Source organism: Lolium rigidum, chromosome 4 (genome assembly GCF_022539505.1).
Source record: "Lolium rigidum isolate FL_2022 chromosome 4, APGP_CSIRO_Lrig_0.1, whole genome shotgun sequence".
NCBI lineage: Eukaryota > Viridiplantae > Streptophyta > Magnoliopsida > Poales > Poaceae > Lolium > Lolium rigidum.
Genome location: NC_061511.1, coordinates 72939138 through 72964108, shown reverse-complemented (window position 1 = coordinate 72964108; position 24971 = coordinate 72939138). Strand labels below are relative to the sequence as shown.

Genomic DNA, 24971 nt, shown 5'->3' with positions numbered 1-24971 from the left:
TTGCATGGCCGTCGGCGGTCAACGGGCTCCCGGAAACACTTGGGCAACGGTCCAGATTTTCCAGTGGCGGAAGGGCGCCTAAGCAGCGACGGACCGAAAAAATCGTCGTAGGACTTTGCCCGAGCGAGTTTCCACAACGAGAACCCATATCGTCGGGTTAGGCCCATAGGCGACGAAAAATACCCCTTAGCGGACGATTTTGAGACGTTGTCTATCAGAACTTTTCTTGTAGTGACATGCCCTCTTCCGAAGCTAGACACATTACATGAACGGAGGCTAGAAGGGGAGGGCATTATTCCATCTTTAGGGATTCGCACTGCCACGCCTTCATGAGTAGGAAACAAACCCTAATCAGACGGAGAAGAAGTGTAAACAACGGAGCCCTCCCACTGACAAGGACCGGCATCCACCACGTTTCCATGACCCTAAGGCTACAGGACGCGAGACAGATTGGCGGCTGCACCAACGGGAGGTAGCAATACCCTATTTGTCTATATGTTTATCACGTATGGAAACAAAGGGGAACCATGTCATTACCAGTTAATTTTATTTTCAATAAATTGCAACTTCAATGTATGAAACTAGTGTTACAATTTTAGGTTCGAAATCAACATAATTCTTGTAGGTTCACTATATCGCAAATGTGAAGGTCAAATACATAGTTGTCATGTCGGCATTAGGGGTTTCTCTTCTTGAAAACAAACAAAATCGTTCATTCTGGCACAACCCGAATTTCGATGTTAAGACCAAAAGAAGAAACACTCACGATTCACCAAGGTACAAAAAACCATAAAGTGCCAACTATGATAACCAAAGTTTCTAAAATAGAATCATTGTAATCAAGACTAACTTAACTTTTCAACGCAAACTACCACAAAAAGAAAAATACGCACATGTATCGTCCATGACAACAAAATGTGTCCTTCTAATGTGGATTTAGATGTCTTCGGTCCATTGAGTTATCCCAATATATCTGACTATCGCTTTTGAAGTGTGGCCCCTACTTGTGGTGCCAAGGTAGTGGTGCAACACTTGGAATAGTGGGGCGCACAGTAAATCCAAATTAATGCCATCAAACAGTATATACTCCCTCCGTTCTGAAATAGACTACATTCTAGCTCCAAAATTTGTTCTGAAATACTCTACATTCTAGCTTTTAGTCAACAACAACACTGAAAACGAAGTGATTTTGCTCTCTTTATTGGATGTTGTTGTTTTCAATGTAGCTTGAATTGGTTGTTGACATATCTAGGTAGTACTAATAAATGCAATACTAATTTGTCTCATTTTTTCTAGAATGTAGACTAAATCAGAACGGAGGGAGTATGTCTTGTTCAACATGCCATGTCAACGGTATATGCTTGCGCGGTATGTGTATCAACATCTGAGTAAGTTTATTGATTGGATTGAAGAGTTTGCAAGTTGGTAGATTAAAACTAAATATCATTGTCAAGTTGACATATTAACGGTGTATATTACTCGTATGATATCCCAATAAAAGCCTCATGCAATGCAAGGTTTGAACTTTTGTGCCATAAACCTCTCAGTTCTTGTAGAATTAACAAGAATAAACAAACTAGTGCACGTTCTAACACTTACCCATTTTGCATAACCCGATGTCTAGTGTTATTAGGACCAACGACGAAAACATGCCTGACACACTAACGGAAAATACGCTGTGTACCATCATTCTCGATGATGCACCAACGTAGAAAAGCCTTTAAGCGCCTTCAGTTATAGTGACCAAACATTCGAAACAATTGCAGTAGCCTCATCCACAACCTCTCCTCGAAACCTCTCCTTTCTTCCACCACCTTGAGAGTCGTTCCCAGATGGCCGAGCCGATCTGATGTCCCGCTCGGCGGCGTAGCCGCCGGAGATGGACTAGGAAAGGCGCCGGATTTAGGCATGTATATAGTAGTCTGAATAAAGTTAGTTTCAGATGTGTTCGGCTTTATGCTGGTATTCAGCCTTGTGCTGGGAGTTTGTCACTAGATTTTGCGGGCCGAATCCGGTGTCATCTACTGGTTTTCCTCGTCGTCGCGGTGCTCCTTTGGCAGGAGCCGGAGTTGACGATGAGGGGAAGCGCTAGAGGGTCCATCAATAAGGCCCCTTGGCTGTGGCGATCTCTGCCTCCAAGATGCGGTTACCTCTTCCTCCTCTTACTCGCTATGGTAGCGAGAGGAAAAGGAAGATCGATGGCCGACTAGGCGACGGAGCTCTGCTGCGGCGGGGAAAGTGCGGTACGAATGTTCTCAACAGGAGCTCACCATCGTCATACTCTATTTATATTATTAATGAATATGTATCCCAACCCATCTCGGGGTATTTGTATCAATACCTATTCGGTAGATCTTTTTTTTTCTCTGCCAGGAACCAGATTTGAACTGGTGACACGAGGATTTTCAGTCCTCTGCTCTACCAACTGAGCTATCCTGACCTTTTCTTGTGCATCTTCCTAGTAGAGTATTTGTATCTATGTCAATTAAAGGGACTAAAAAATAAATTAAATAAAGGATTTCAAATTCGAAATTGTAAAATGGGGGGGGGGGTAGTCCTATGCATTGTACATGGCTTACTTAATAATACTGAAAAATAGAGCGAATAACCGGGACTGTCGACCATCGAACTCGGAAGCCAACGGGTGACTGCTCTTGGTGCCGGTTAATCGGCATCAATCTCTCAACCTCGAGAGGAGGCCCTATGTAGGAACTGCGGTGGTAATCCACGGCGTCATCGACCCAAGTGGTAGGTTCCCCGGCGATGGTGACGACGGCCGGCGGCAGTTTCCTTTCAATCGAAGCAGTGGTCAGGGACCTGATTGCTTTTCTCATTTTTTGGATATGGTCCGTTGTGCTAATTTGCACGACAAGGTTGAATCTTTCTGTATTCTGAGGGTCCTGCTTGTAAATCACTGCTATAATCAATGCACTGTCTAGGCCCTTCATGGCCTTTCCCTGGTTCAAAAAAAAAAAACAATTGCAGTAAGCCAGTAACAAGACCAAACCTAGCCTAACTATGTTCAGCAGAAACCAGCAAGAAAGGTACCAAAAGGAGCAAAATACAAACCGGAATATTGTAAGAGGTCCGTATCTAATACACTATGATTGTGATTTCGATTGGGACATCTTCGAATGGGGATTTCCAAATGTTCGGTACCTTGTGCTATATATATCTCCATCAACGCTGGCTGGTGAATGGTGATCGGTCTAGAAGCAGTCGTGTACCGGTGATGCCGTGGTAGCGCAGCACTTGGCATAGTAAAACACCGTTTGGTTTTCTCGCTGACGACACATCCATATCATTACCGAGATGGAAATTTTTCTTGCGTATTTTTCTATGCCAGCATGCCGTGTCGACATTCTCTGCTCGCCTGGTCTGGTTTGGACTTTGGACCTACAACATACAAATTAATTAAACAAATTTCTAAATTGGTTTGAATAGTTGGCAAGTTGGTGGAGTAAACTGAATATTGCTGTCACGTTTATGCGTACTAACGATATGTATGTGACTCCTATAACTATACGAAGAAAAGTCTTTTGCAATGCAATGTTGAATCTCATCGCTAGGTGGTCTAATGATTTATTTGTAATTTTTATTACTTTTAAATCTCTTTATACTGCTATTGATTATTATTAATAGATCAGTGGAGCTTTCGCAAAAAAAATCTATTTTATTCTAACACAGCCTGGTTAGAAAAGCAGCAACCTTGGAAATTTCCAGCAAAAATCATGAAATTTATCCAGATTACAAAAGCTTGAATCTCGATCGGAAGTTGCTTCTTGCAAAGGACGAGACAGAGAGCATTTTCCAAACAATGACCCAGCAGTGTCCATGTGGATGCCCTCAATCATGCACACATGTAAGGCATCAAATATCCTGGCCGACAAGGCCACCACTAAATACCACCACCACACCGTCGTCCTCGATTGTTCCAGAGACTCTCTGCCCTTCCTTCCACCACCAGCACCACCACCATCACCTGTGTTCTTCTTCCACCCAAGAACCGAGCAAAGGGAGATGGCGACGGAGGGCGAGAGGTGGGTGGGCCTGGCGGTGGACTTCTCGGAGGGGAGCCGCGCGGCGCTCAAGTGGGCGGCGGACAACCTGCTCCGCACCGGCGACAGCCTGCTCCTCCTGCACGTCGTCAAGGACCCCGACTACGAGCAGAGGGAGACCATCCTCTGGGAGGCCACTGGCTCGCGTACGTGCTCTGCTAATTAACCCCATCCTCCTCCTGATCTGCATCTTAATTGCTCGTTGCGCCCAGAAAACACCTCGATCCGTGCAAGATTCGGGTCTGCGTCGGCACAAGGATAACCGTCGCGATGATCTGCGTGCGTGTGTTCTTGCTGATTACTCTGCTCACTACCTTGCTTCTTGAAACTGACTACGTTGCTCTTTGCTGTAGCAGAGCAGCACATCCTGCTGTGCTCTGCTCTGCTCTGGTGGTATGCAAATTATAAAAAAATGGAATAAAAAGTAGGTGAGGACCCAACTGAGAAAACATGAGCGTGTTTTGATCACGGAGCACAATTGTTGTGCTTTCTCGTGTTGTGTGTTTCATGGAGAGAGCAGAGCTCGGAGATAAGTTTTTGGGGTGTTTGGTTTGGGGAAAGAAACAGACAGCGAATTGACCATCTGATCCAAAATGGCTCTAACCTTTTCTGGAAAAAGCCTCCAGATCTAACCTGTTTGTTTGGTTTGAGGAGCAGAACGCTTCGATCCATCACCATGATGAGATGATACCCCACGTTTCTTCAGTTGAGGTGAACTGCTAAAATGGCCGAGAAAAGGTTGCATATTAGAGGTGACATCGAAAGGATGGTCGTCTCTTACAAGTTGTTTTAGTTTCTTCATGAGTTTATTTGCTTTAGGGATGCAAGAGGAATCCCACCAATAACCCACCTGTACTTAGCTTGACACCTTAACTTGCTTGTTGTGTTGTATAAAAAGCCACCAGCGGATTACTGGTCTACTACCAGATCACGCAATTGTGTTCGCAGATGCCAATTGTGCAGCCAAATAGATTGCTGAAGCAAAATAGATTGCATTCGGGTTTTTTGATGCATGATCCTTGTCAGACCTTTGTTGAATAAAATAATAAAGAAAGCTGTATGCATCGATTGATGCAGAGGCAGGGGCTTAGTCTCCATTTTGAAAAAAATAGATTGCTGAATGATTTCTAACCATTTCTTTCAACTTGCATATTAAAATTACTCCAAAAAGTATCATTCTCTCCAACCAATACAATAACAAGTTTGAGGAAGAGAAGTGGCATATTCCCTTTTTTTTTGCTGTAGAGAAGTGGCCTATTCTACTTGCTATTCTTGAGCAATTATATTTCGCAGCAATGTGTCTGCATAAAGATTACAGAACTTGAAAACTCTCAATCATTGCAAGCTCTAAACAGTGCTTGTAAATTTCTTGTTAACTGAAAACATCGATGGATGAAGTTATTTCCTTTTCCTTTTTATAAAGTTTATTATTGACCATTGAGTTGCATGTCTAACATTTCTAGTTCATGCAATTTTTGTGTGAAATATTCTAGCACGCCACTTCCTTATTTATCAAAGGTTGGTTTATAGTTAAAACCAGCCTACTGCTTACTGTCCTCATCGCTTGCTTGGTTTAATCTCACAGCTTTGATCCCCCTCTCTGAATTCTCCGAGCCTTCGATTCCAAAGAAATATGGTGTGAAGCCTGATGCTGAAACATTGGACATGCTCAACACTATAGCCAAGCAGAAGGAGGTGATCCCACAATACCATCAAGTATTATCCTCTTGCACCTCCTTGCCACATTTGCTGTAATACGGTTCTGCTTTTCTTTTGTTGGCAGGTTACGGTGGTTTCGAAAGTCTTGTTTGGAGATCCCCGCGAGAAGCTGTGCCAAGCTATCCATGACATCCCCATGAGCTGCCTGGTTATCGGGAGCAGGGGCCTTGGAAAGCTCAAAAGGTATTACCAAGTGAATTCCAAACTATTCTTCAAGTATATTGTTTGTTTGATCATAATACGGTGCTAATCCTTAGCATCTTTGAATTGCAGGGTGCTCTTAGGCAGCGTCAGCGATTATGTCGTGAACAACGCTGCCTGCCCTGTCACAGTTGTCAAGCCACCGACCACCCACACCTGATCGTGTTGTCGAAAATATCCACATGTGCTTTAGTTTGCTGAGTGCTATATATCCCGTTAGCTGAGGCAACTTATTGGACCATGCAGTATTATTTGTTTGTAATAATAGACAACCAGCTGCTGATTGCTGAAGATACTCTGATGTATATTTTGCGCATGTGTTGTGTACAATTGTGTGCCTATCTTCAGTATTGGCGCTGCTGTTCGTTGCATCAGTGATGTTAATATACAGTTTCTAGAGTCTGAATAAATGGATTCTGGTAGTTTTCTGGACAGACCCTTTTACCTAGATGTCCATTGCAGATGCTAGTAGCTTCAACATTGGGAAATGAATCACATCAAGGATTAGTTTGCTGAAGCCTAAATATTTCTTTTGACGGTATATTATAACTATAAGTTTGGTTCAGCATCTTACTGCTTCAGTCAAGGGCATGTTCAGCAATTCCAATATGCAGAATGTCGCAAGAAGCCTTGCCATAGTTCACAGCTAGAGCTTGCATCAGCTACCGGAAGTTACAGCAACCATGTCCTATCAGCCGCCGCGACAGATGCTCACCTAAGACTCATCCATCCACCCTGGATAACAGAATGTACAGCAGGGACCATGTTTAACCTGTCGAAGCAGCTTACAGAGGTCCGAGGAAATCGCCAACCATCGTCGCAAGGAGCTGGAAATCGCCAACCATCGTTGCAAGGAGCTGGAACTGGCGATCTGCTTTCACCCAGAGAAAATCCAGGACCTTGAAGCGCACGATTGTGCCCTTCTCCAGCTTCGAGTGGTCTTTCATGAACATCGGGTTGTCGCCACCAATGTACGTGTAGGCGCCCATCACCTTGTACGACAGAAAGATGTTCTCTATCAGTCCAGATTTCAGGAACACGCCAAGCTCGAGGATCTTCTCCACAGAGCCGACCAAGGTTTCACCCTTCCTGGGCTTTTGAGTGAGGCAGGTGAACGTGACCGGGAAAGAAACATCCCCAGTCAGCTCACAAACTTCCCCTTCAGCTATTGCGTTCAGCTCATTGACAGCAATGTAGTAGCCATGCTCCTCGGAGGCTTTCCTGCATTTTATGTCCTCCAGGAGACGCTCAATGATGGACTTGCGGAGCAACAGGCCCTTGGGGCTCATCTGGTCAGGAGAGATCAGTACATTCCATGACATCTCCGCCTCATGAAAAACCATGGTTGATTACCTGCCAAAAGGCAAATTCATACAAGGTATCACTGTATCAGCCTTTTAGTGGAGTATCATTCCTTCGCCGAATACAGGGTAGAAAACTGTAAATGCATTTCTTCTGTTATAGAGCTCATACAATTGCATTTTTACGGTCCCTCAACAAATTCAAAATTAAATTAGAAGAAATGGTCCATAGTGTTTCTACTTCCTACAAATGCCTAGGACCATGGTATTGCACCTTTGTATCTTGTATTAACACCATTGTGTAGAAACTATTGTATAACGACAGACTAGGCATGCTACACTAAAAGCTTGAATTTATGGTTTTAAAACTTCTACATTTTACTCTTTTGTGCAAGATTTTGTTAGGATAGCATGACAGCACTTCTAAAATAACCAATTGGCCGTGATATAGGAGAAACACCAGTAGGAGGAATGCAACGATTTTGTAACGGAGTTGGTGGAATTTTAGTCATATATCCAAAATTGGTCATCCTTCCATAAAATATTTCCAATGCTAGCTTGGTGATATATGTTGAAGGACGTTTTATAAATACAGAACAAATAACTTATAAAAAGGAGAGTATTACAACATGGCACACTTAGCGCGGATGGATGCATGACCTGCTCCATTCGGACGGTACAGAGAGGGGCAAGACGGTACTCCAACCATTTGTGCCATATAATACTGGTTAATAGAGGACTAAATTTTTGTCGGCGCCTCACCAGCAGCTCACTAGTACACCATTTAAGACACACAGATACCGTGCACGGGTTTTAGACCCCGTGTGGCTCGCCCTGTGTGTACAGAAGTGTTTTGCTGCTGTTTCATTCGCCCCCGCAGCTCAACACCAGAGAGGACCTCTCTGGTAGGGTCCAATTAGACGTGGAAAGCTGTCAGAATTCTATCAGCATCTGAATGCTACAACCATTAACACTGCTAGATTTCTGCCATCGTCAATGCTAATTTAAACAGTGGATATAGACTATATAACTGCACCAAGGTAGAATGGGTTCACAATTTCAATTAACTTACTGAACATGAGCTAATTAATATCTCAGCTTCATGGCTCCTCTTGTGCAAGATTTTGTTAGGATAGCATGACAGCACTTCTAAAATAACCAATTGGCCGTTATATAGGAGGAACACTAGTAGGTGGATCTTTGGTCATATATCCAAAATTGGTCATCCTTCCAGAAAATATTTCCAATGTTGGTCTGGTGATATATCTTGAAGGACGTTTTACAAATATAGAGCAAAAAACTTTTTAAAAAAGGAGAGTATTACAACAAATCACACTTAGCGCGCGATAGATGTGCGACCTGCTACAATTGGACTGTGCCGAGGGGGGCAAGACGCTGTTCGCGCCATATTATACAGGACAAAATTCTTGTCGGCGCCTCACCAGCAGCTTACTGGAGCACCCACCTGCCCCTCCAGCCAGCTTATTTGGTTCATCTATTCAAGGTACCATTCCCAGTATTAATTATTTCACAAGAATGGTTTACTATTATAGATTTACAGATTGCTCCATCTTCACTCTCCTACTAATCAAACCTCTCAACTGCATATAAGTTTCATCTCACAGACCTAGGGTTTCCAAGACATGTATTACTGCTTACTGGTCTGGGGTATAGAATAAGAGAAATGGAGAAGGCGAGGAGGAGAGGGGTTTTACCTGCCCTCCCGGCCGTGCTCCTTGGCGCTAGCCGCCGGCCACCGGAGAAGGGGAGGCCTTGACGAAACGAACAGGAGGCGGGCAGACTTGAGAGATCGGCTGGCCCCCCTCCCTTAGATGTAGAACATCTTTAACCTCATTACCAGAAAATGCGTGAATGCCGTCTATAGTATCTATGGGCGGAATTGAGAGATCGGGTGGGGTTTAGGTAAACCCCCAAAAATTGGGGGGAAATGAGATTTTTTTCAGGACAAATGAAACTGAAACGAGACTAGATGGATTGCTCCGACGAGAGATTCGGGTTTGGTTGCTCGGATTCAGCAACAAACGAAAGCGATCGATGTTTAGGGAATAATAAAGAGAGTAAATCCCTACGATCTCAGAATTCAGGTTGAAGAACAGTAGGCAAAGGGAAAAGTAGAAAAGTTTAGGCATGGGAAGGAGGGGGATACCTCACCGCCGCCGCTCGCCGGGAAGTTTGCGCCGCAGATGGCCGCGCGCTGCTGCTGGCCGCCGCTGTGTCCAGAGAGTCCAGACTCTACAGACTGTGTGTGAAAGAGAGAGCACTGCGGGAAGTATTTTACGGCACCTCACCTGTAATTACGGTTTACGGCTGCTGCCACCGCATACGCCAGTTTGGTGATGGGTAATTTTGATGGCAATTTGACGAGAGTGTATTATTGCACCTGTACTTCAAGAGATTTTGATTTTTGTTTAACTTTTACGCGTGGTCCTCACATAGTTTTGGTTTCATCGAAATATTTTCTCGTTCATAACTCGGCGTCAACCGGCTTGCAAACGGGAAATCAGCCGTCTGCACAACCATTGCTTTTGCTAGTTCCTAGCTAACCGAGAATTAAATAGTGTTCGGTGAACCGTGTGAGCCGTTTAATCAAAATCAAGATTCGTGTGTGGCCCACCTTATTCTTACTCCTCAGCAAGACCAAATTGAGAGATGGGGGGGGGGGGGGGGTGTTGGAGTTGCCGGTAGCTGCAGCGGTGGAGGCGGGCAAGAGATTTTCATTGTGGGTGGGGTGTACCGGTGCTAGAGACGATGCGGCCTCTCACCGAACTAAGAGGGATGGCCGGGCTGCCAGTGGACCGGCGGAGGAGGAGGTCGAGGTGTCGCAGCAGAGCGTTGGCCACGAGTGGGGAGATGGAGGTGAATTGAATCTTGCAGTTGGATTTCCCGTGAATAAGAAATGTTGGCACGACGAAGCAAGGCCAGCGGTGGTTGCGGAGGGGGGGGGGGGAGCTTGCCGAAGAAGAATAACAGAGCCACACGGAAGAAGGGGTAGGCCACATGAGCGACGTCAACCAAGCGGTAACTCAGCCTATCAACGTCAATTGACGATTTAGAGGCAATCGCGGAAATAAGACAGCTCACGACGCTAGAAATTGATTTAAAAAATCAATATAATGCGAAGTTAGCTGGTTTATTACGCGAGGAGGAACTCAAATGGTACCAACGATCAAAAGCTCAGTTCTTGTTAGAAGGAGATTCGAATACGAGATACTTTCATAGTGTTGCTAATGGCAGACACAGAAAGAAACGTATTCACTCTCTCCTTCACGATAATGCTACGATTGAAGGGCATGAGCAGTTAAAGTCTTACATTACCTCTTACTATAAAGGTTTATTTGGGGAACCTGAGGAGTCAGATATATCACTGGACGAATCCAGAATTGATGATATTCCTCAAGTGTCCCCTCGGGAGAATGCTGTCCTTACCGCCCCATATACGGAGGAGGAGATAAGGAAAGCAGTATTCCAAATGGAACTTAACAAAGCACCGGGACCGGATGGTTTCCCGGCCGAGTTCTTTCAAACATTCCGGGATACCATTAAAAAGGATCTACTAGAATTGTTTGAAGAGCTTCACGCCGGACAACTAGATTTGTTCCGTATCAACTTCGGGGAGATCATTTTACTACCAAAGATTAACGATGCTGAGCGTATTCAGCAATTTAGACCAATCTGCCTTCTTAATGTTTGCTTTAAAATCTTTACAAAAGTTGCTACTATTAGACTAAATTCGGTGGCTGATCATGTGGTGCGCCCGACTCAAACTGCTTTCATGCAAGGTCGATACATCCTTGATGGTGTTGTCACATTGCATGAGACAGTACATGAGATGCATCGCAAGAAGTTGAATGGGGTTATCCTCAAAATCGACTTTGAAAAAGCCTATGATAAAGTCAAATGGTCCTTTCTTCAACAAACACTTCGGATGAAAGGCTTCTCTCACGAATGGCGTTCTTTAATTCACAACTTTATCTTTGGAGGAAGTGTTGCCATCAAAGTCAATGATGATATCGGCAAATACTTTCAAACGAAGAAAGGGTTGAGGCAAGGCGATCCTCTATCTCCAATGTTATTTAACATTGTGGCGGATATGTTGGCCATTTTAATTGAACGCGCTAAGAGAGATGGCCGGATAGAAGGAGTGGTACCCCATCTAGTTGACGGGGGACTGTCCATTCTGCAGTACGCCGATGACACAATTCTTTTTATGGAACACGACCTGCAAAAAGCAAGAAATCTGAAATTAATTTTATCAGCTTTCGAGCTAATGTCTGGTTTAAAGATTAATTTCCATAAGAGTGAATTGTTTTGTTTCGGTGACACCCAAGACGAGGCAAACCAATACGCCGACCTGTTCGGATGTGGTTTAGGCTCATTTCCAATAAGCTACCTAGGTATTCCGATTCACCATCGGAGACTAACTTTAGCTGAATGGAAAATTGTCGAGGAAAGATTGCAGAAAAGACTTAGTAGTTGGAAAGGAAATTTACTATCTCTGGGTGGAAGACTAGTACTCATTAATGCAGTACTCACAAACTTGGTACTGTACATGATATCTTTCTTCCAGTTGCCCAAAGGAATTCTTCATAGATTGGATTATCTCCGATCAAGATTCTTTTGGCAAGGAGATAGTGAGAAGAAAAATATCGGTTGACAAAATGGAATGTCGTATGCCGTCCGAAAGATCAAGGTGGACTTGGTATCCACGATCTAGAGTTAAAGAATAAGGCCTTACTAGGTAAATGGTTAGCCAGGTTCTTAACTGAGGATGGTGTGTGGCAAAACTTGTTGAGAAGGAAGTATGTAGGCTCAAAAGCGATTTCGCAGGTTTCTTGGAAACCGGGAGATTCGCACTTTTGGGCTGGCATCATGGCAACTAAGAAGCACTTCTTTCCATACGGGTCCTTTTCCATTATGGATGGGTCGGAGATACGTTTCTGGGAGGATAAATGGTTAGGTACAACCACTCTCCGAGAAAAATATCCAGCCTTGTACAGGATTGTTCGCCATAAGGATGTTACCCTTCGGGATGTGATGGAAACTTCCCCACCATCCATGACGTTCGGACGTGATGTAGTCGGTCCCCGATTAGCCTCTTGGAATGAATTGCTACACAAATTAGCTTCTGTCCAATTGGTTCAAGGGAAAGATATATTTCGTTGGGAACTAAACAAGAATGGTATATTCTCGGTAAAATCCATGTATGAGGCGTTAATAGAAGCCATACAACCGGTTTACAATAATAAAAACATTTGGAAGTTGAGGATGCCGCTGAAGACGAAGGTATTCTCTTGGTACCTACGCCGTGGTGTTATTCTCACCAAAGATAACCTTGCAAAACGCAATTGGCATGGATGCAAGAAATGTGTTTTCTGTCAAGAGGACGAGACAATAAAACACCTCTTCTTCCATTGCCGATTCGCTAAAGCTATATGGTCAATCATTCAGATAGGATCTAGCTTACATCCACCTCGTAGCATTGCAAATATTTTTGGCAATTGGCTAAATGGGGTAGAGGTTAGGTTTAAAAATCTTATCAGGGTGGGAGCGATCGCCATTATTTGGTCGCTATGGCTATGTAGAAATGACAAGGTTTTTAATGACAAAAACTCTTCTCTTATGCAGGTAATTCACCGGTCTACGGCTACGCTCCGTTTATGGTCGTCGCTTCAGCGAGTGGAGGACCGCGACCTATTTATGGAGGTGTCTACACGATTGGAGAATACGGCCAAGGACTTTATTATCCAACATGGGTGGCTGCATAGTCTGAGGATTGCGGCTCCTACACCATGATAGTCCTCTGTTTCTTGATACTCTTATAAGACCTTGAGTTGTAAGTTTGTACGGCTGTGTGCATCCTAGCTATGCAGAGGCCGGGTGTATTACGTCAAACCTCTGAGTAATAAAGCGCCCTTTTTCGAAAAAAAAATCGGTTACCCGAGAGCCCCGCAGATCCTGACTTTATATGCTTTTAATTTGGTAGTGGCATTCATTCCAAGGGGCCGATCATCGAGCACATGAACCTACTCTTGTGGATTATACGGTGCTTCCCTACTCCATTAGCTGGCGCTACCATCATGAATGTTTGATTTCTATGGTATGCGTGTTGTATTTGTTTTGTATCCATCTTTGGCTATTCCCGCTTCCGTATTCATTTTTGGGGTTTATGGTTTCATCTCCCATTCCGGGGAGACAAGCGAAAATGGAAACCATAAAACATGCTTTTATTTGTTTTTTCCCTCCTCTCTTTTCGTAACATACTTGTCATCCCAATGTATCAAATCCCTTAAGCAATTCTGCTATAATTTACATGCTTAGATATATACTACTTGATAATTCACCCCTTCAGGCGATTTCGAATTGATGTGGTATATTTGATGTGATTTTGAGTCAAGTAAATGCTGATTAAGACTTTGACATGACATATCCGACCATCGTGGCTGATCTCTTCTATTTGGTTTTACGGACCAACTGCCAGCACGTGAAGGAGCTCACCGATGTGCCAAGGACAACCGTTTCCGTGATATGACTTCTAGTACACCCAACACCAATGCCGCCACCATGTTCCTAACATCCATTTCCACACCTCGGGCACCTCACAGCCGCCACCTTCTTCCTCAATTCTGCTCAGGGTCCCACAAGCAGACCGAGGGCAACATCGTGATGCCAATAATGGCGAACTCACAGTGGTGAGGACGGAGGAATTGGCTGAAGTTTCCTTTGTAGCAATCTATCCGAGGAAGAGGGTGATGCCGTATACATCTCCTCTAGCAGCACCCAACTACAGCATCTCCTCCCATGTCATGTGGATGGCACGTCGTTTTGGTTGATGACGAGACATATTAATTATAAATTTATTTCATTGGCTTGTCGTATCTTATAGAATTTGATTCAACAAATTATTCGGCATTATCTTTTTTTTTGAAATTTTCACCGGGGGGAGAGGGTCCCCACCTGAATTTCATTTATGAAAAGCCCTGATTAGGGTTCAGAATTACAAGCTGAGAACTGATCTTGCCAAACCATGGCATGCTCTTTGTGCGTAGGGTTTTTTAACCTATGCAACCAGAGAGAGAGGTCTGCAATTACATGAGAAATAGAGGATGATGAAGTAACGATAACATCTCTGAAGATTAGTGCATTCCTGGTGTCCCAAATGGCCCAAAGCATGGTGAGGAAATTTGATGGCCAGACTGAGTTAGGCGTCGTTGCTGCTGCCGGCAGGCTCCAGGTGTTGGGGTACTGGATGAGTAGGTGGTCGAGGCGAGCTCTTTTCCAGATCCTGCGTACCGTTGGGCAAGCAAAGAAGAGATGGTGATGATCTTCGGGCGTGTTTGGACACCTTGGGCATGAAGGGGACTGGATGACCGTCTTACGGTGGAGGTTGGATCTTGTGTTAAGGCGGTTTAGGTGAAAAAGCCAAAAATCTTGATCTTGCCAGGAGCCTCAGATGTGTGTGGTTATAGCATCTTGTTACTTGTCTTGAAGAGTGTCATAGACTGCTTTTGTGGAGAACTTGGCTCCATTGAGCATGGTTCGTCGATCCTTGCCGTTAGATAAGTGCACATCCTGCAACGAAGACATCAGGGAGACCAACACTGCAGCTGCTACATTAGTTAGTCTTTTCCTTAGGCCATGTTTTAGTCCTACTTCCAAGATTTCACAGACTAAAGCATTGGGTGGTGGTGTGAAAAAATGGCTGGGTGGGTTTTGGCTAAAGGCTCATGCAAAATCCATCTATCAAGCCAGAAGAAAGTATTTTTCCATTAATTACAGAGTACTGTGTAATGGCTGTTAGGGTTTCGAAACTTTTGGAAATTGTTTTACCTAGGGATGAGCTTTGAGGTCCTTGGGAAAAGGGGTAGGGTGATAAGTCAGGTATCCATCTCCTCCATGGTGTGTTTTCTTGTTGCAGAGTTTTGAAACTAAATTTCAGTAACAGCCAAATGTTTTGCACATGCAAGTTTTTAATGCCTAGACCAGCACTCTTCTTAGGCATGCAAGCCCTGGACCAAGCAACTAGGCATTGAGCATCTAAGCATGAATCTTCCCCGGCCCAGAAGAAAGCCCTTCTTTTCTTGTCTATTTTTTCTATTAGGAGTAGTGAGATAAATAGAGAGGCCATGAATTGAGTTGGTAAGCTATCAAGAACTGCAGATAGGAGTGTTAACCTGCCACCTTTTGACAACAGAGATGCACACCAACCAGCTAGGTATTTGTCTATCCGATCAATGAGTGGTTGGAATGCTGATGGGGCTAATTTTGTTGGGGAGAGAGGTAATCCCAGATAGGTTTGAGGAAAAGAGCAGATGTCAGTGCCTAGTGCAGAGGCAATAAGTTGTGCCTGGGGTGAGGTGACATTCATGGTAATGAGTGTTGTTTTGGAGCAATTGATTTGCAACCCAGTAGCATCTGCAAATTGCTGAAGGATTGCTTTAAGTTTTTGTGCAGCTTGTGGACAGGGACGGAGACAAGGGGGGGGGGGGCTGTGCCTCCCCCTATGCTCATGATTTTCCTTTGAACACAAGCCATGGCAACTCGTTATTTGTGTTATTTTAGCTAGTTTTGTCCCCCTCATACTAACATTGCCCCCTTATATTTTATTCTTGGCTCCGTCCCTGCTTGTGGAGAGGCTCTGGCTAAGATTAGGGTATCATCTGCATATTGTATAGTTGCAGGTGGGATGTCATCTCTGATTGGGTGTAGGATTTTTTTCTCTAAGAAAGCATGTGATATGAGCTATTGGAGGATGTCTGAGAAAATGATGAACATGTAGGGGGAAATTGGGTCACCTTGTCTCGAGCCGTTTTTGCATTGTATCCAAGGGCCAGGTACCCCATTGAGTAGGATTGTTGTTCGGTCCAGTGAGCAGAATGTTTTGTATCCAGTTGCAGAAAATAGGAGGGAAACCCCTAGTTATTAGCAGTTGGTTGAGTGCAACCCATGAAACTAAATCAAAAGCCTTTCTTAAATCAAGTTTGATGAGCATTGTTGGTAATTTCCTTTTATGGCAGTAGTTCAAAAGGTCAGCGACATAGTTGAAGTTTTTTGCGATTGATCTTCCCTTGACAAAGCCAGTTTGGTCAGGGTGGATGAGGGAAGGAATATGTGGTTGTAGTCTATTAGTAAGTACTTTGGCTATTGCTTTGATTAGGCAGTTTTGTAGAGAGATATATTGGCCTGAATGCCTCTGGAGCTGTGGCAACTTGAAGCACCAGGTAGGCTCTGTTGACAGGTGAGACATCAGCTGTTTGGCTATAGAATTGGTTGAAGAGTTTGCAAATTTTGTGTTTGATAGTTTGCCAATATTTTTTGTAGAAGCCTGGGCCGAAGCCGTCTGGCCCATGACTGGCATAAGTGTTCATCTGAAAGAAGGCGTCAGTAAATTCATTCTCAGTAAACAGTTGGATTAAGGATGTCAGGCCTAGAACCGGATGAGGGTAAAGATTGGCCAGACTGAAGTTCCAGGTCGGTAGAAATGTTTGTCCTAGAAGGTAAGGATATCCATTTTGTGATCATGTGAGTTGAAGTATGTGCCATTTAAGTGTAGGGTGTGTATCTTATTTTTTCTGTATCTGTTTGAGGCCAGGGCATGGATGAATTTAGTGTTTTCATCCCCCTCTATGGTATATTTTAATTTGCATCGCTGGCGCCAAAAGGCAACCCTTTCTCGGATTAGCCATTGGAGAATTTTGATCAACAATCATCGCAGATTGAGTTCAAGGTTGGATAAATTCCTAGATTCCTCAAGGAGATCCAGAAAAGAGATTCCGCACTTGGTGTTTGTCTCTCTGAATTTTTGTGTTGGAAGAGATCGCCGCCAGCGTTTGATTGATTGTCTGGTTCATTTTAGCACGAAAACTAAGGTTGAGGCGACGTTTGAATTTTGGCGGGCCGAGTTCCAGCCTTCCAGGCATTGGTGATTATTGGGCTACAATCTGGGCTTTGGGCCCAAGAGGATTCAAAACGAAAGAAGGCGGGACACGGGATGTGAGTGGATACAGTGATGAGCAGTGGCACATGATCGGAGATAAAACATGTGAGCGAGGAAATGGCTGAATTTGGGAAAGTTTGATTCCATGTGATGTTGATGAACACTCTGTCAATGCGTTGAAGCGTTGGTTCTGTTCGATTGCTAGACCAGGTGTAAAGACGGTCGATGCAAGGGAGTTCGACTAGAGCTAGGTTATCGATGGCGTCGTTGAAAGAGTCTGCCTCGTCTTATCTGAAAGCGTCGTTGTTTTTATCAGTTGCGGAGCGCATTAGATTAAAGTCTCCAAGGATGATCCATGGGGTATGAGGGGGTGGCTGAATTGTTTGAAGTTCTTGGACAAAATTGTTTTTAAGCGAGTGTTCTGTAGTTGCATAAAGGTTAGTGATTAAAAGATCTTGATTGTTTGACGTGCATGTGATTAGGGTAGAAGCGTGAAGTTATGTTCGAAGGATGATTTGATTGTGAAGTGGTGTCGTGATACTGCATTAAGAATTCCCCCGGCGGATCCTATGGACGGTTTGTAGGCAAAACTGTTTAGGTGACTAGGGAGAAAGGATTTTTCTTTTAGGTTTGAGATTTCAGATATTTTTGTTTCTTGTAGCAGGAGGACCGACGGGTTTATGTTATGGATCTCTGTTAGGACGTCGTCACATTTAGATTGTGTTCATGGCGTAATTTGGCTAGCTGGTTCTTATGATCGGCCAAATTAATTTAACTGATTGAGGACAGATTATTGGTTAACATACATATTTGGATTTTGATGTTTAGTTTAAGATGCGGGCTTGATCACAGTATTACAAATATCGCATCAGCGCACCAGATGGAGAAGGCCATTACACACGAAGAATATATATATGGAGTACTAGTGGCTACCCAGGATGAACAAATCGTGAATGGATTCGGCGAAGCTAAAACGCAGGTGCCCAGGACAAGTTCTAGCTGCATCCAGGGATATTTCGATCGAGCTGCAACAATGGTAACAAAGAATCATGCCGGTTTGAAGGCCCAAGGAAATATCTGTACGGGACTTTGTTGGGAGTTGTTACATTGGCTAGCAGATAAATAGGCAGGTATTGATTCCTAGGTAGTAACCGACTTTAGGAAGGACAAATTCTATTCGGTTTCTGAGTTTTGTACCCGCACGCGAAGTCCTGCGTCCTATAAATAGTCCAAGGCCGATTGAGCAAAGGGACAACCAATCGATCTATCAAATAAATACGTATCTACTTTTTACTTACGTTTTTCTGTTGTTCTTCTCTGCTAGACTCTAGTTCATCTAGGGTTTAGCAAAATCTTTGCCGCTTTGCGCTGAAAAGCGGTCGTCGTCCTCTCCGAAATTGAGAAATCTTTGTTGATTTGCCCGAAAATCATCCGTTCGTCGTCACGAAAGTACGACGGTTATCGTGTTGTTGCACTGCAGTTTTGCGTGGCAACACAATTGGCGACTCCGCTGGGGACGAAGAAGCACACGATGAACTCTGATCCCATGGGCACAAGCTGCATCGACCTAGACAACATCATTGACTTTACCCTCGACGATTTGTGTGAAGATGACCGGCTTGAGCTTGAGCGGGAGCTTGAAGAATTGAAGGCTGAGAAGTTGAAGCGATACTTCAAGACAAGAGACGGCATCGTCATGAAGGTAATGGCGCCAATCCCTTCTCCTACGTTGGACACTAAGGTAAGTAACTCGACCGAAATTTCTCATCAAACTAATATGTCAGTAGCTAGCAAGTTCAGTTCTGATATTGCACATGCGGCGCACACAATTACTCAATCAATGGCTAGTATGCTTGCAAAATTAGATAATATAAATTTTGAAACTAGCCTACCTCATCAAGATTGCTCTTTAGTGCTGCAAATAGAAGGTGAACGTTCTCAGAAAAATCTGATGCCTCTAGAGAATAACCGATTCCTTAATCTGCAAAATAATACATATACATCTGGTACATCGGCTAATGTTACGCAGCCTCACATCGCCGTAAATAATAATCAAGGTGGTCAAAATTATGCTAGCAAATCAGCCAATAATTTTCTACCTAGTGTTGCTACTCCTATTGTTTCAACTTTGGTTACACAGAATTACATAAATAACCGAAGTGTCGGGTTTAATCCCAATTTCCAGCAACTTAGTTGTCAAACGGTGGCATATAATACATCACCGCTGCCACCCATTGGTACCGGGGTTCCTTACGGGCCGGTGCCAGATGCCTATTTTAATGTTTCTCCGCAACAAACCATGCATGTTCAAATTACTTCGTCGGAGATGCCACAACGCACTTGTGTTCCACCCGTTACACAAATTAGTTCTCCACAACCCACTGATAATTTTAGGGATCAAATTGCTAGTATACTTAGAGAATATGGTTTGCAACCTGAGGGTAGAGCACGTGCATATCAAAAACCATACCCTGAATATTTTGACTTGACACCATATCCACGTGGTTTTAGAATTCCTAATTTTGTTAAGTTTACGGGGGAAAATGGTACATCCACTTTTGAGCATGTAGGAAGTTTTCTAGCACAATGTGGTGAGGTATGCACATCAGATGTTTATAGAGTAAAACTATTCTCTTTGTCTTTGTCTGGTGCTGCATTTACTTGGTTTACATCGCTTGCTCCTAATTCTATTTTAACATGGGCACAATTGGAGAAAAAATTTCATGATTATTTTTATAGCGGTGAAACTGAACTCCGACTTTCAGATTTAACCATGGTTACGCAGAAGCATAATGAGCACGTTCATGATTATATTAGAAGGTTTCAAGTTGTAAAAAACCGTTGTTTCAGCTTAAACATAGCCGAAAAGGATTTGGCTGATATTGCCTTTTCGGGTCTTCTTGCTCATATTAAGGAAACATTAGAAGGGCAACAATTTTCAGATGTTAATCAAGTTTTGCAAAAGGCTTTGGCACATGAGAATCGAGCTAAAGAAGTTAAACAATTTAGCCGATTTAAAGATGATAATAGAAATAAGGAGAAGCAAAATCACATGGTTAATACTTTAGATTATGATGATGATTCGGCTAGTGAAGATGAAGTTGATATTTGTGTAGCCGAATGGGTTCAATCATCTAAGTCCAAACCTTTTGCATGTCCTGCTTTGAAACCCACACCTGCTAGAAGAGAGGAAATTAAGTATATTTTTGATGTTAGCAAGTGTGATAAAATATTTGATATGTTGCTGCAAGGAAGTTTAATTAGACCGAGAGAAGGTCATGTAATGCCATCTGCGGAAAAATTGGGTAGAAAGGCTTATTGTAAATGGCATAATTCTTTTTCACATGCTACTAATGATTGTAATGTGTTTCGTTGACAGGTGCAATCGGCCATTGATGACGGACGATTGACATTTACAGAAAGTTCTAAGATGAAGCTCGATACTGATCCGTTTCCTATAAATGTTATTGATTTTGAGAATAAGAAGATGCTTATTCGGTCGGATCAGACCGAGTCCGCAAGAGGGATAAATGTTGTCATTGACGATAATGCTGCACCGAGGATGATCAAACCGAAAAAGTCAGAAGTAGAGGTGCAAAAAGATAATAAAAGAAAGGTACAATCAGCTCCAAGACCAAAGCCAATGGTTAAGAATTTGTTGAATAAGTACACTTTGCTCAAGGCCAACAATGTGTTTTCCAACAATGTGTTTAATCGGCTGAGAGGTAATAACCGTCCTAGGTCTCGTACTCGACCCGGGGGGCATGAACGGTGGCCAGGAAAGTCGTACAACAAACAACTTTATTTTCCGGTGACGCCAACATCTTGGGGTTGCCCACCTCCTATATATCCTCAATATCCTCCGTGGGGCTTCTATCCATGGGCAACATATCCTACAGGGTCAGCAGTTTATTTTCAACCGGATTGGGTTTCATCGAGGCCTATATTCAGACCATACTCGGCCCAGAAAAGGGATCGGTCCAATCAGCATCTGAGACGCGGGAAACCATATAGCAAGAATTATACGAGTGACCGCGAGAGTGCGTGGGTGAAGCGAGCTAAACTTAAGCCAGTACAAAATTCAATAGCTGGGCAAGGTCAGACAGGTGAAGGTATTGTGAATGCTAAAGAAAAAGGCAGCAATGGTGGAATGGGATCGGTACAGAAAGAAGAGGATGCTAATGGTGTGCAGCTGCAGCAAACAATATCTAACCGATCTGAGAAAGTGATTAATGCTGGACCTAACATGCAAACACGGTCTGATAAGCCATTGGTTGTATCTTCACGTACTAGTCAGAAGTTTGAATCGGCTAGTTTACATGCCGATTTAATCATGGAAAGCTGCAGTACAGGAACATCACAGAACGTGCTTCCAATGGGTTTCATGTGTAGTACTAGCACATTTACTGAACGTGGTGACTCAAGCAATAGAGGCATTAACAGGACATTATTTGATATGCACAGGTTGTTTTCGGCCAAGGAAAAAATGTTTGCCTCGCAGGCATCAGTAAGTCAGTACAGGCCGAGAAACTTGGGGGGCAACAAAATAATGTCAGTTGCGCCAGGAGCTGAACCAAGTCTTCAGTGGTGCCCGACGGGACTCACACATACTCAGAAACGACGGGTACAACGATTGCGAGTATTGGAGATGAGAGAATGGTTAGGTGAGAAGTGGCCTGATGAGTGGTTCAATCAAGATAGACCAGTGATGCCTACAAAGGTGATGTTTGGAAGGAGTACATCATTGCAAATCTAAGCCATCGCTGACTCGAAGCCGAAAACTGGTATGTATTTATTGAAAAGTTACACGAGTCTTTATATTATATATGTACCAATTTTCGGCATTATCTACTTTCTAGTTTATGAGTAGTTTATGAGTGAAAACTTACTAGCCGACGTGTTTAATTATTTATATTACAACAACCGATTCCAAGTGTTAGGATTATAAAGTGGGCTTATGCACTAATAGAATAATATTTAACACATGAATCGTTGCGTTCTTTGTTAAGTCAAGGTGTCGCCGATTTTATTGTAGATCATAGGATTAAGGATGAGTCACATATTAATTGTGTTAGTGTTTGCCGAAGAAAACTTTGTTTTAATGGATCGGTTTGTAGAGATGGACAAGGCGTCGGTAATGTTTTTATTTCACCTAACAATGTAGTTTATGAAACATCGGTGCCTTTGGAATATTTAATTGATATCGTGTTAACGATATAAATGCTTTTGGGAATTCGCTTCTGGTAGTGCAAGAAGTAAAAAAGTGAATTTTAGTGCTTTAATGGATTACTAAATAGCTAATTAGACCGATGTTTGGATGTTGTCAAAGACTCTAGATACGTTCTCTATCAATTATATATCTAGACGAGAAAATTCTAGAGCCAATTATTTAGCACAGCAAGCATCTGGTTATCTTATTACCAGAGGGAAATTTCTCGTACTAGAGACACCAATGTTAGATGCTGCTGTAAATAAGACCGATCTATTAGCTATTGAATCAGTAGATGGTGCAAGTGCTTCTAGTTCGGTACAGGAGGGAATAATGCAGACCAATGAGAATTCGGTGCAGGGGCTATACATGACCGAATTAGAAAAGAATTTAGAACCTGGGGATTGGAGAGTTCCGCTAGTTAATTATTTAAAGAATCCAAGTCAAACAAGAGATAGGAAAATTCGGCGACAAGCTTTGAAATATACTCTATTAAATGATGAATTGTATCGCCGAACAATAGATGGGCTATTCTTAAAATGTTTGAATTCTGAAGAGTCTAAGATAGCTATGGGTGAAGTGCATGAAGGAATATGCGGTACACATCAGGCGGCTTATAAGATGCGATGGTTATTAAAAAGAGCGGGTTTTTATTGCCCGACTTTGTTAGAAGACTGTTTCCGGTATTATAAGGGGTGCGAAGCATGGCAAAAATTTGGAAACATACAGTTAGCGCCCGCGGCTATGCTGAATCCTATAATTAATCCATGGCCATTTAGAGGATGGGGTTTAGATTTTATTGGTAAAATACATCCTGCTTCTTCTAAAAGGCATTGCTTTGTCCTAGTAGCTACAAACTATTTTACTAAATGGACAGAAGCGGTTCCCTTAAGAAATATGACTCATAGAGAGGTTCTAAGTTTTGTCTTAGAGCATATTATTCATAGATTCGGTATTCCCCAAACTTTAACTACTGATCAAGGTTCTTCTTTTATGTCTCATCAATTCCGTGAGTTTGCCGAATCATTTGGAATTAAGATGTTGAATTCGTCGCCTTATTATGCCCAAACTAATGGACAGGCCGAATCTAGCAATAAAACTTTGATCAAACTTATAAAGAAAAAGATTGAGGAACATCCGAAAAAATGGCATGAGGTGCTTTCGGAAGCTTTATGGGCTCATCGGATATCTAAGCATGGAGCAACTCAAGTGACACCGTATGAGCTAGTATATGGCCAGGAGGCAGTTTTGCCTGTGGAGGTTAACTTACAAGCTCTTAGAGTAGCCAGACAAAATGATTTGTCGGCTGTAGACTATAATAATTTGATGATGGATAGAATAGATGATGTTTCTGAAGAAAGACTACGAGCCTTACGAGAGATTGAAAAAGAAAAATTAAGAGTAGCTAAGGATTATAATAAAAAGGTGAAAGAAAAATCGTTTCAAATAGGAGACTTAGTATGGAAAACGATTTTACCAATTGGAACTAAAGATAGAAAATTCGGCAAATGGTCGCCGAGTTGGGAAGGTCCATATAGAATTGTAGAGATTGTTCCTGGAAATTCATATTTTGTACAATCTTTACAGGGGAGAAATTGCCAAAAGCTCTCAATGGAAGATACTTGAAAAAGTATTATCCTAGCATGTGGCAAGAGGCTTGAAGATATCATGGCCGTTATGTTACTTGAAATATCACTCTAACAGAGTGTGGCCGATATATTATTTTGAGTATCGTCATATGAAAATTGGCCGATGTGTTCTTTGGATATCGCCCTAAGCAAATTTATGGCCAGTGAAGTTATTGGCATCGTCCTAAGGTATTGCAGAAGTGTTTTTGGTCAATTCAATTGTACCAAAAACAGGGGGGCATGTGTTCATGGCGTAATTTGGCTAGCTGGTTTGTATGATCGGCCAAATTAATTTAACTGATTGAGGACAGATTATTGGTTAACATACATATTTGGATTTTGATGTTTAGTTTAAGATGCGGGCTTGATCACAGTATTACAAATATCGCATCAGCGCACCAGATGGAGAAGGCCATTACACAGAATATATATATGGAGTACTAGTGGCTACCCAGGATGAACAAATCATGAATGGATTCACAGATAGGCGAAGCTAAAACGCAGGTGCCCAGGACAAGTCCTAGCTGCAGCCAGGGATATTTCGATCGAGCTGCAACAATGGTAACAAAGGTCATGCCGGTTTGAAGGCCCAAGGAAATATCTGTACGGGACTTTGTTGGGAGTTGTTACATTGGCTAGCAGATAAATAGGCAGGTATTGATTCCTAGGTAGTAACCGACTTTAGGAAGGACAAATTCTATTCGGTTTCTGAGTTTTGTACCCGCACGCGAAGTCCTGCGTCCTATAAATAGGCCAAGGCCGATTGAGCAAAGGGACAACCAATCGATCTATCAAATAAATATGTATCTACTTTTTACGTACGTTTTTCTGTTGTTCTTCTCTGCTAGACTCTAGTTCATCTAGGGTTTAGCAAAATCTTTGCCGCTTTGCGCTGAAAAG

General features: G+C 42.9%; 2 protein-coding genes and 1 non-coding gene across 3 annotated transcripts; 1 reads left to right on the top strand and 2 right to left on the bottom strand.

The window, feature by feature from the left end:
• Positions 1–2367: 2367 nt before the first annotated feature.
• TRNAF-GAA lies at positions 2368–2440 on the bottom strand. The gene has a single exon. It is a non-coding gene; the product is annotated as a tRNA-Phe (tRNA).
• Positions 2441–3994: 1554 nt separating this feature from the next.
• On the top strand, positions 3995–6412 carry LOC124646548 (universal stress protein PHOS34-like). The gene is made up of 4 exons (XM_047186652.1): positions 3995–4204; positions 5644–5753; positions 5842–5960; positions 6051–6412. The coding sequence occupies exons 1-4, from the start codon at positions 4021–4023 to the stop codon at positions 6136–6138; spliced, it is 501 nt and encodes a 166-aa protein (XP_047042608.1). The 5' UTR covers positions 3995–4020; the 3' UTR covers positions 6139–6412.
• Positions 6413–6522: 110 nt separating this feature from the next.
• Positions 6523–7321, bottom strand: LOC124646547 (DNA-directed RNA polymerase V subunit 7-like). Its single transcript, XM_047186651.1, has one exon. The coding sequence runs from the start codon at positions 7319–7321 to the stop codon at positions 6764–6766; it is 558 nt and encodes a 185-aa protein (XP_047042607.1). The 3' UTR covers positions 6523–6763.
• Positions 7322–24971: the final 17650 nt, after the last annotated feature.

Coding starts and splice junctions, on each gene's coding strand:
- LOC124646548 (XM_047186652.1), top strand. CDS start 4,021: ATGGCGACGGAGGGCGAGAGGTGGGTGGGCCTGGCGGTGGACTTCTCG. Junction 4,205..5,643: donor CTGGGAGGCCACTGGCTCGC/GTACGTGCTCTG, acceptor TTAATCTCACAG/CTTTGATCCCCCTCTCTGAA. Junction 5,961..6,050: donor GGCCTTGGAAAGCTCAAAAG/GTATTACCAAGT, acceptor TTTGAATTGCAG/GGTGCTCTTAGGCAGCGTCA.
- LOC124646547 (XM_047186651.1), bottom strand. CDS start 7,321: ATGGTTTTTCATGAGGCGGAGATGTCATGGAATGTACTGATCTCTCCT.